Source organism: Dendrobates tinctorius, unplaced genomic scaffold (genome assembly GCF_039654945.1).
Source record: "Dendrobates tinctorius isolate UK_male_01 unplaced genomic scaffold, ASM3965494v1 ptg000032l, whole genome shotgun sequence".
NCBI lineage: Eukaryota > Metazoa > Chordata > Amphibia > Anura > Dendrobatidae > Dendrobates > Dendrobates tinctorius.
Window position 1 is genome coordinate 39,819,294 of NW_027361700.1, and position 12,287 is coordinate 39,831,580.

General features: G+C 44.9%; 1 protein-coding gene across 2 annotated transcripts in view; it reads right to left on the reverse strand.

The window, feature by feature from the left end:
- The window catches only part of ITGA3 (integrin subunit alpha 3), a 109,992-nt gene that overhangs the window by 32,253 nt on the left and 65,452 nt on the right, over positions 1–12,287 (reverse strand). For both annotated transcript variants that reach the window (XM_073572812.1, XM_073572813.1), the window contains exon 13: positions 6,810–6,956. In XM_073572812.1, the coding sequence (XP_073428913.1) occupies positions 6,810–6,956 (147 nt within the window). The remainder of the gene's footprint in view (positions 1–6,809; positions 6,957–12,287) is intronic.

Below are 12,287 nucleotides of genomic sequence, written 5' to 3' on the forward strand. Positions count from 1 at the left end.
TACAAGATCTTCTTTTATTATTCAGCATCTGATATACAGAGCATTTGGATTTGCTTGTATTGTGTCAATGGCAGAAAGGATATTCCCCATATATTACCATCCAGGCATAGAGGAATGCACTCAGTGGATTTAGGATCTGTGTTTACCCCATATACCAATTCTACAGTATATATTGGGACCTTTTCCAGACATATACTGTAATGTTGCCATTCACCAGGGGGTCTTTCAGCCTCCATCTTGTAGTTAGGCATCTGCTCATCATCTGTTTTACTGTACAGGATATTGCGGCAGACTGTGCTTTCCTATACCGATTACTAGTGCACAGTAACGTATACTATGCGATATACAATTTTTTACAGTGGGTCCCTAGGATGGATGGCTGCCTGGGCATTTATTCTGACTGTGCCCGCTGTTGGATGCATTCCTCCCATATGTGGGCACAAAAGCATTGTGTATCTGATACCGATGTCACCTGACTGGATTGACAGGACTTGGAGATAACTTGGTTCCTAGTACATAAAGGAGTTAGTGCCAGCTGCCCCCTTACTTCCGCTTCAAGAGTTGACCAGAGTAGGTGATCTCACAGCTACTGACACCTACCCTGCCGGGACATGAGATTGATTAGGTATTATCTGGATCAAATTTCAATGTGGAAGTGAGCACACTTACATTTGGTACTTGATAGCTCTTTCTTCCCATAGGAGGGGCAGTCAAATTAAAGTTCCTGCAATGTTAGCATTCCTATTAAGTTCTATCACCGCCACAGAAAGGGCTTACAGCGAAACGCGCGTAGAGGACCCTGGCATCACACTCCCGCTCTACCTACTATGCATCTATACATATCCTTTGATTTAGTGTGTTCTATAACCATGCCTTGATTGGAGACTTGTCTCCATACAGGAAAATAACTGTACAGTGGGTATGGAAAGTATTCAGACCTCTTTAAATTTTTCACTCTTTGTTTCATTGCAGCCATTTGGTAAATTCAAAAAAGTTCATTTTTGTCTCATTAAATGTACACTCTGCACCCCATCTTGACTGAAAAAAACAGAAATGTAGAGATTTTTGCAAAATTATTAAAAAAGAAAAACTGAAATATCACATGGTCATAAGTATTCAGACCCCTCTGCTCAGTATTGAGTACAAGCATCCGTTTGAGCTAGTACAGCCAGGAGTCTTCTTGGGAATGATGCAACAAGTTTTTCACACCTGGATATGGGGATCCTCTACTATTCTTCCATGCAGATCCTCTCCAGTTCCGTCAGGTTGGATGGTGAACGTTGGTGGACAGCCATTTTCAGGTCTCCCCAGAGATGCTCAATTGGGTTTAGGTCCTGGCTTTGGCTGGGCCAGTCAAGAATGGTCACAGAGTTGTTCTGAAGCCACTCCTTTGTTATTTTAGCTGTGTGCTTAGGGTCATTGTCTTGTTGGAAGATGAACCTTTGGCCAAGTCTGAGGTCCAGAGCACTCTGGAAGAGGTTTTGATCTAGGATATCTCTGTACTTGGCCGCATTCATGTTGCAGCCAGTCGTCCTGTCCCTGCAGCTGAAAAACACCCCCATAGCATGATGCTGCCACCACCATGTTTCACTGTTGGGATTGTATTGGGCAGGTGATGAGCACAGTGCCTGGTTTTCTCCACACATACCGCTTAGAATTATCACCAAAAAGTTCTATCTTTGTCTCATTGGACCAGAGAATGTTATTTCTCATAGTCTGGGAGTCCTTCATGTGTTTTTTAGTAAACTCTAATGCGGGCTTTCATATGTCTGGTACTGAGGAGAGGCTTCCATCGGGCCACTCTGCCATAAAGTAGTGCAGAAAAAATAAATTTTATTGAAACATTCACTTAAAAATGTTAAAAGGAAGTGTTTTGGAGATGTATACAGACCATACAGAAAAAAAAAACAAGCAAAACTCTGGGCTCAAAAAATGGATGGATAATATCAAAAGAATAATTATATGGCATCCATAATTATAAGCAATCTGCAACTACCTTCATAATGAATTTTAGTTACAAGGTACACTTATAAAGCAGAAGTTACAAATAGTCATCTATAGAGAAAAGTGCAGAGTGCAAAAAATTTCACCCTGCGTGGGGAATAGCAGTGACGTCTAAATTTCACCGCACTCCTGATGCGATAGCATGGGGCCTATTTCTAGTAAGTATATAATAAGGAGCCAGAGAGATGGTTATCCAGAGTGTCAGAAGTCCCAGTATACCCCTTCTCATGCATTTCGATGTCTGTCTTCCACAGAAGAGGTACACTGGGACTTCTGACACTCTGGGTAACTATTCATCTCTCTGGCTGCTCATTACATACTTATGATTGATACTGATTTTTCAACTCTGCACCTTGAGCCATGGTATGCATTTTTCTCTTGTCTCTGGCTTCCCTCATGGGGTGTTTACTTATTTGATTTATGTTTTGAGGTATTTACCCATTGCATTAATAGTATTAACCCTCTGCAAGCCTCATTAGGGCCAACCAGGGACGTAACCCCAGTATTGTCCAGGTATATTTATTTATTTACTTATATTGCACCCTATTGGTGAAATTTTTTGCACTCTGCACTTTTCTCTATAGATGATTATTGGTGACTACTGCTTTATAAGTGTACCTTGTAACTAAAATTCATTATGCAGGTAGTTGCAGATTGCTTATAATTATGGATGCAATATAATTACTCTTGATATTATCCATCCATTTCTTGAGCCCGGTGTTTTGCTTGTTTTTTTTCTGTATGGTCTGTATATATCTCCAAAACACTTCCTTTTAACATTTTTAGGTGCATGATTCAATAAAATTTATTTTTTATGCATTACTATGTTTGGAAGACTTATTTTTGCTCTACATAGGTGTTTGATGTTATCACGGTCCTCCGTGTTTATGATTTAGGGCATTTTTTGTTCTCACTCTGCCATAAAGGCCCAACTGGTAGAGGGCTGCAGTGATAGTTGACTTTGTGGAACTTTCTCCCATCTCCCTACTGCATCTGTACAAGTATATACAAGTATACTTGTATACTTCCGGGCCATGGAAAATCATGGCGTATGCCAGCGCATGCGCAATAATGATTTTATGCTTTGCCCACAGTTGGGAAAACCATACTGCGCACGAGCGAGGGACCATTTGAATGCGCACGCGCGGTAACTGTATACGTACAGCAAGACGAGGGGGGGGGGTGGAGACGGACAATAAGACCCGACTATCGGACCAGACAAAGCATATTTACATACACCGCTAGAGGAATAAAAACTTTATTTATGCATCATTGGTGGGGAGTCAAGGGGTATCAAAAGTACTTGTATAACGCAGAGGTGACACTAAATTGAATGATATTTTTACATGATATGCCAAAAAAGTGGTGATAGATTCGCTTTAAATATGAGTGTCTGAGCAAAGGGTCTGAATACTTATGACTATGTGATATTTCTGTTTTTTTCAGTCATATTGGAGTGCAGAGTGTACATTAATGAGAAAAAATGAACTTTTTTGAATTTACCAAATGGCTGCAATGAAATAAAGTGAAAAATGTAAAGGGGTCTGTATACTTTCCGTACCCACTGTATGTGTTACTGAGTGCCACTCCATTTCATTACTTACATATCTATACACGTCGATGTATGATTTTTGTATCACTCTATCATACTATATCAGTGTGTACCTATAGATTATTCTATATGGTGACTTTTTCCTGGATTAATCTATTTAACTTAAACCAAGGATTGTATACTTACCGTATATACTCGTGTATAAGCCGAGATTTTTAGCCCATTTTTTAAGGCTGAAAGTCCCCCCCCCCGGCTTATACGTGAGTCATATATGCCAGGGGGTCGGTGGAGGAGGGGCAACGGGAGTGTCAAATCATACTTACCCCCCCGGCGCATCTCTGCAGCCTCCTGCTTCTCCCACAGTCTCAGGCGCCTTCCTTCAGTGGTCACGTGGTACCGCTCTTTAAAGTCATGAATAGGCGCATATTCATGACTTTAATGAGCGGTACCACGTGACTGCTGAAGGAAGGAATAGCTGCCGGAGACCGTGGGAGAAGCCGGGGGACTGCAGAGACTGCTCCAGGAGGGGTTAAGTACCGTATTTTTCGGACCATAAGATGCACTTTTTTCCCAAAAAATTTTGGGGAAAGTGGGGGGTGCGTCTTATGGTCGCAATATACTGACCTCCGAGGCTGGTGCGGGTGCCGCGGGGCTCTGTAGTGCGGTGGTGGCAGCGGGCTGTGCTCCGGTGCAGGGGTAGCGGCTCTCTGTGCTCTAGTGCAGGGCATTTCCTCCAAGCCCGAAGGCCCCCGCACATCCCTTGCTGGCCGCCGCCATGTTGCGGTGGCCTCAGGGAACATGGACACCAGGAAGATGGCCGCCGGTTCGGGGATGGCGCATGCGCAGGTTCAGATCTCGTCCCGAGATCTCGGGGGACGAGATCTCATTGCCGAGATTTGAATCTCGTCCCCCGAGATCTCGGGACGAGATCGGAGCCTGCGCATGCGCCATCCCCGAACCGGCGGCCATCCTCACCCCACAGAGCCCACCTGCCCCAGCCCAGCTGCTCTAGCCCCAGCCCAGCTGCTCCAGCCCCAGCACAGCTGCCCCAGCACCAGCACAGCTGCTCCAGCCCCAGCCCAGCTGCTCCAGCCCCAGCCCCGCTACCCCAGCACAGCCCAGCTTCCCCAGCCCAGCACAGCTGCCACAGCACAGCACAGCTGCCCCAGCCCCAGCACAGCTGCCCCAGCCCGAGCACAGCTGTTCCAGCCCAGCTGCCCCAGCCCCAGCACAGTTGCCACAGCCCAGCTGCCCCAGCACAGCCCACCTGCCCCAGTACAGCCCAGCTGCTCCAGCACAACCAACCTGCCCCAGCACAGAGCCGCCACCGCACGATCCTGGACCACTGAATGACCCCTGTGACCACTCCTCCATCTGTGCCGGATCCCTTCCCAGGTAAGCTGAATTCGGACTGTAAGACGGACAATATTTGACACATTATTATTTTTTTCCCTATTTTCCTTCTGAAAATTGGGGTGCGTCTTATGGTCTGGTGCGTCTTATAGTCCGAAAAATATGGTATATGCGATATTCACCTGTTCCCGTTCCACCACTGCACGCCGCTCTGTCCTCCGCATCCTCTGGCTGTGATGTTCAGGACAGAGGGTGTGATGACGTAGTTAGTGTGCGCCGTGCCCTCTGCCTGAACAGTCACTGACAGAGGACCAGGAAGACAGAGCGGCGCGCAGCGTTGGAACGGGGACAGGTGAATATCTCAGGTGCCGGGGCCCTGAGCCAGCGGTGACACCGGCACCTGTCCCCCATAGCGCGCCAGTGTCTCCGCCTGCTCAGGACACTGGCACCTGGCCCAGCGACAAGAGGTGAGTATGTCATTTTTTTTTATTTGCAGCAGCAGCATATGGGGCCTATTCTATGGAGCATCTAATGGGGCAGCATATGTGGCATAATCTATGGAGCATCTTATGGAGGCATAATCTATGGAGTATCTTATGGGACAGCATATGGGGCATAATCTATGGAGCATCTTATGGAGCTTCTTATGGGGGCATAATCTATGAAGCAGCATATGGGGCATAATCTATGGGGCATCTTATGGAGCATAATCTATGGAGCAGCATATGGGGCATAATCTATGGAGCATCTTATAGGGCAGCATATGGGGCATAATCTATGGAGCATCTTATGGGGGAATAATCTATGGAGCAGCATATGGGGCATAATCTATGGAGCATTTTATGGGGCCATAACCTTTATGGAGCAGCATATGGGGAATATTATTCTATGGAGCATCTTATGGGGCCATTATTAACCTTTGTGCAGTATTATAGGGGGCATATTTTGTGTATGGAGCTTCTTATAGGGCCATCATAAACTGTATGGAGCATTATATGGGGCGTATTTTGTATGGAGCATCTTATGGTGCCATCATGAACTGTATGGAGCATTATATGGGGCTCCTGATACAATAAGGATATTCAAAAACATTTAACCTACTGATGTCTCAATTAATTTTACTTTTATTGGTATCTATTTTTATTTTTGAAATTTAACAGTAGCTGCTGCATTTTCCACCCTAGGCTTATAGTCAGGTCAATAAGTTTTCCTATTTTTTGGTGGCAAAATTAGGGGGGGTCGGCTTATACTCGGGTCGGCTTATATAAGAGTATATACGGTATATTGATACTTCACCTTTGCTAGTTAAGTATTGGCTAACTATTTATGTAATTTTTAAAAGCTTTTCAATAAAATGTATTTTATAATTATATAGATGCTGTGGTTTTTCTATATGAGAGTTGATATAATGGTGGGTGTATAACCGTTTAGTCTTGTCCTGGATATAGAGTATCTTACAACAAATTCTACTAAATACTATGTATTAGAGATAGATTACAAGTTGCTGATCTATGCTATCACACCAAACAGGTATTTTGTCAAAACTACACCAAGTAGCCCAGTAAGTGATACATCCCCGGAATCAGGTTTTCTTGATCAACATTTTGCTAATGTCAGATGATATAGCAAAAACCTGCTGACAATTCCCTTTAAACATAGACTGCTGGCAGGACAATTTACTGCAGTGTGCAGAATATGGCACAGTCAGCTGTAAGTTTACTAAGTAGCAGCCAGTAAAGGAGATATGTAGTATTACATGCTGCCATTACAATAAGTGCCCATTAATACATCAATTGCTCGAGTCTATCACAGCCAAAGCTTTTGTTTCTTAGCTGCTCTCGGCTCATAAAGAGGAGGCCTCGCATTACAGGACTTTCCCATACATAATTAATCCCATTACCTCCAGCATGTCCTCCGTGCTCTGATCTTGGTTAAGGATGGGGAAGTTCATCATGTTAACTAGTTTCCTGGAATTTTTCTGCTCACGTTCCAAAATATTATATTTCAGTGAAACATGGATTGGATGGAGCTTATCTCGGATAGTGTCCTGGGGTGAAAATAAATGAAGTAAAGTAAGATACAGAACTGGGCAGTGGAAAAGTGAATGAAATATAGGATGAGAAATTATAAGTAATTCTGAATAAACAGGTTCTAAAAAACATACATGACCAATCGCGTAACCAGACAATTTACCACTTACCACTCAGAGGCCCCTCGTGAAAACCCTGGCACTGACCTGCTTCACTCTGTTTAATCGCATGCTGCTTACCTAAAGTCACCACTAGGTAGCGCTCACTTCACACAGCATTATGGAGTTCCAATGAGTTCAATGAAAACTGTTTAAAGGGGTAACTGGAAAAATGTTGATACAGGAAAGATGTATATCTTTGTACCGTGTTAGCCAGTAGATAGAAAAATATTCAGGATTGAGAGTCCTCAGTAGTTGATACCTTTTAATGGCTAACTGAAAAGATGGTAACACATTGCAAGCTTTCGAGACTACTCAGGTCTCTTCATCAGGCTAGACTAATACAAAATCTGAAGTCACATATTTATGCACAATACAGCCTAGAAAAAATGCAATAGATAAGACAAGTGACGTGAAGCAGAACTATCAATATGGGAGAGGGAGAAACATAAATATTTATATTTATGTTTATATTTATAAACTTTAAAATTTATATTTATGTTTCTCCCTCTCCCATATTGATAGTTCTGCTTCACGTCACTTGTCTTATCTATTGCATTTTTTCTAGGCTGTATTGTGCATAAATATGTGACTTCAGATTTTGTATTAGTCTAGCCTGATGAAGAGACCTGAGTAGTCTCGAAAGCTTGCAATGTATTACCATCTTTTCAGTTAGCCATTTAAAGGTATCAACTACTGAGGACTCTCAATCCTGAATATTTTGGAAAAATGTTATCATTTGTCCCCGTGGTAGATGATATCTTCTGTAATGGTGGAGTCTGATCTCCAAGACCCAGAACTAATTGCCAGAACAAGGACTTCTGTTTTATGGAGCTTGAGTGTGCATGTCTGAGCACCGCTCCATTCATTCTTTATGAATCTGCTAGAGTGCCGAGTAGTAAGCTATGAATGGAGCAATGACTGCGTAATCACCTAATATCCAAAAAAACTATTGCTTTGACACAACCATACTGTATGACATACACTACTGTTCAAAAGTTTAGGGTCGCTCAGAAATGTCCTAATTTTTGAAAGAAAAGCAGTTTTTCCCAATGAAGCTAACATTAAATGATTCAGAAATACACTCTATACATTATTAATGTGGTAAATGACTATTCTAGCTGCAAACATCTGGTTTGTAATGCAATATCTTCTTAGGTGTATAGAGGACCATTTCCACCAACCATTACTCCAGTGTTCTTATGGTACTTTGTGCTTGCTAACTGTGTAAGAAGGCTAATGGATGGTTAGAATATCCTTGAAAACCCTTGTGCAAGTATGTTAGCACAGCTGAAAAGAGTTTGGCTGATTAGAGAAGCTATAAACCTAACCTTCCTTTGAGCTAGTTGAGAATCTGGAGCATTACACTTGCTGATTCCGTTAAACTCTCAAAATGGCCAGAAAAAAAAGAACTTTCATGTGAAACTCGACAGTCTATTCTTGTTCTTAGAAATGAAGGCTATTCCATGCGAGAAATTGCCAAGAAACTGAAGATTTCCTACAACGGTGTGTACTACTCCCTTCAGAGGAGAGCACAAACAGGCTCTAACCAGAGTAGAAAGAGAAGTGAGAGGCCCCGCTGCACAACTGAGCAACAAGACAAGTACATTCGAGTCTGTAGTTTGAGAAATCGATGCCTCACAGGTCCTCAACTGGCAGCTTCATTTAATAGTACACGCAAAACGCCAGTGTCAACATCTACAGTGAAGAGGCGATTCCAGGATGCTGGACTTCAGGGCAGAGTGGCAGAAAAAGCCATATCTGAGACTGGCTAATAAAAGGAAAAGATTAATATGGGCAAAAGAACACAGACATTGGACAGAAGAAGATTGGTAAAAAGTGTTATGGACAAACAAATCCAAGTTTGAGGTGTTTGGATCACACAGAAGAACATTTGTGAGACACAAAACAACTGAAAAGATGCTGGAAGAGTGCTGACGCCATCTGTCAAGCAAGGTGGAGGTAATGTGATAGTCTGGGGTTGCTTTGGTGCTGGTAAAGTGGGAGATTTGTACCAGGTAAAAGGGATTTTGAATAAGGAAGGCTATCACTCCATTTTGCAACGCCATGCCAAACCCTGTGGACAGAGCTTGATTGGAGCCAATTTCATCCTACAACAGGACAATGACCCAAAGCACACCTCCAAATTATGCAAGAACTATTTAGGGAAGAAGCAGGCAAGTGGTATTCTGTCTGTAATGGAGTGGCCAGCGCAGTCACCAGATCTCAACCCCATTGAGCTGTTGTGGGAGCAGCTTGACCGTATGGTATGCAAAAATTGCCCATCAAGCCAACTTGTGGGAGGGGCTTCTGGAAGCATGGGGTGAAATTTCTCCAGATTACCTCAGCAAATTAACTGCTAGAATGCCAAAGGTCTGCAATGCTGTAAATGCTGTGTCACGTGCCCCTTCCCGAGTGACACGGCCAGCAGGCCGGTAACTGATACAACAGGACGCGGCACGTGTAATAGTCCTTTGTGACGCGGCCTGCAGGCCGGTAACTACTACAATAAGACAAAGGGAATAGGGAAAACCTGGGTAACAATAACAATGGTAGCCCTGCGATAGGGAGCGGGGACGTGTAGACCTCCTGCACTCCCGAGTCAGTGTCTCTACACTCCTAGCGTTCCCTAGGCCGGTTCCGCACCGGGCGCCGATCAGGAACCTCAAAACCCTGACTCGCCCTGCCCCTAAACCCTCACTAGGGAATTGATCGGTGCAGAAACTAATCCCACCACTGCACTAAACACACATAAGGAAAAATGACAAAACGGGAACACCACTTAGCTTTGCTCTGTTGCTTACGCTCCCAGCAACAAAGCCCACCACCTGCGTGCATCTTTTCCTCCACCGTGTCCATCATCTGGGTGCACTGTCCAGAAACGGATCTTCTCAGCACCATAGTGCAGCCTTGGAGCACACAGAGTCCACACCTGCGTGCAGCTGTCCAGAAACAGAGTCCCGCCAATGAGTCCAGCTTTTCTGCCAACGAGTCTAGCATGCTTGAGTCCAGCTCTCTGCAACAACGTCCAGCATTTTGAGTGCAGCTCTACACCATAGCTGCCACTCCACCAATCCATGCACGAACTCCCTGCTGACACCATAACTGCGACTCCACCACGCCATGCCAGCACTCCTTGCAGACACCATAGCTGACACTCCAGGAATCTCACTGAGCTGCCCGTGACTCTCCTTTAGCTCCATCCTTCACCCAGGCTTGCTTGCAAATTAAACCATGATTAACACACCTGATACTCTCTTATAGAGCTATCACACCTGTAACATAATTACGTGCACAAACTAAGGTAACCAGAGTGCACTGACCCTAATGGCCACCGGGGGGGAAAACTACAACTGAAATCACCACAGTGCAATGACCCAAATGGCCACCGGGGGCAAAACCACCTTTGGCACACAGCCAAGGGAAAAAAAAAGGTTACTTTGTGCATTTACTCTGTCAGATCCAACCTGGATAATGACAGTACCCTCCCCTTAATGAGGGGCCTCTGGACCCTCAAGACCACTCCTCATCAAGGCACCGGCTACAGCGGAGACGCCTATATCCAGAGTTCACCCCTGCAACTACCTGCACCTCAGGTTTATGACAAACGCACCGCTGGTATTGGCAAAATAAGTTCTGGAGGCACCACTCATCTCCAAAGCGTCGACCTGGGGTACGAGATATGTATGAGTATGTGTATGTTCGGTATGAGCTGGTAAGACTCCGCAACACACTTCCACAAGATATTTTTTGGTGGAACCCATACACACTCGTTCACACACAGGTCCGGACCTGAACGTTTATTGCCACACATTCGTTTGTCATATTTTGGTGAACTCATTCTAGGATCGACAACAGAGGCGTCCCCCTGTGTCACCACACTCACAACCCCGCACTCCACCAAGGGGTACACCACCGGCCAACCCTTTACACCACGAGGTCTGCGCCTCCCTGGGTTGGCCAATGGCGAGGGCTGAGACATGCCCCTGCTCCCCCGCAGCACACCTGCTGCTCACACCGGTGAGGGAGGGGACTGGGATATGGAGGACAAATACACTCCCTGGTCGCCTTCCTCTGAACGACCAGGAGGGGCGGCTTCTTCGGTGGTATGGAAGATTTGGCGTAAACCCCACGGACTATCACACCAGTCTGCTCACTACAGGGATGCACCCCTTCACCTCGGGGAACCCCAGACAGCACCATGGGGACCAACTCCACCCACCTGTCTGGGTACGTCCGCCTGTAAGAGCAAGTCCCGCTCCCCAGCAGCGACTCTAGGGGGCTTCATTGCCAGCCGCTATTTGATTTCCTGGTTGAGCCAAACGGGAGGCCCCAGACCCTGATAATTGCTGCTGAACTGCTTCACACCATGCAGGTCCTCACTCACCTCAGTGAGGCCCAGCAGCAAATACTCACAGGTCTGAACATGACCTGAGGCTAACCAGAAAAAAAAGTAAGGTTGGTGATAATTACACGTGCCGCGTCCTGTTGTATCAGTTACCGGCCTGCTGGCCGTGTCACGTTGACATGCTGCAAAGGGAGCATTCTATGACGAAAGCAAAGTTTGAAGGAGAAAATTATTATTTCAAATAAAAATCTTTTTTTTTAACCTTGTCAATGTCTGGACTAGATTTTAAATTCATTTGGCAACTCATATGATTAATAAAAGTATGAGTTTTCATTCAAAACACAAAATTGTCTGGGTGACCCCAAACTTTTGAACGGTAGTGTAAGTCACCCCCCGCTTAGCTGGTCCCATGGACCCCCTGGTTTTCACCCTTTCGCCCCATACAGAGATATATTCTTTGCTGTAGATCCCATGTGTTCCGGTCAGTGGAGGGAGTTGAGGTTGAAATGGTCTTAAAACTAGGTTAGTACCAGAGAGGTGAGTTGGGAAGAAGACCAGGGGAGACGCGAGGTAAAAAGATAACAAACGTGGGTCAAATCCAAAAAAAGGAATCCTAGGATTTATTTAGCTGAGTAGAAGAGTCAAGGGCCAGATTACAGAAAGTCAATCCAATATAGGAGGGCAGTAAACAATACATTAACTGGCAATGGACCGGGGTCACAAGAGAATTAAATTAGGATGTTGTGTGCCCCACTGGTCACCGAACTCATCTTGCTTATAGTATACTGTTTGGCTCCATTAATTAGCCAGATAGCAGGGCATACGTTAAAAAACAGAACTGA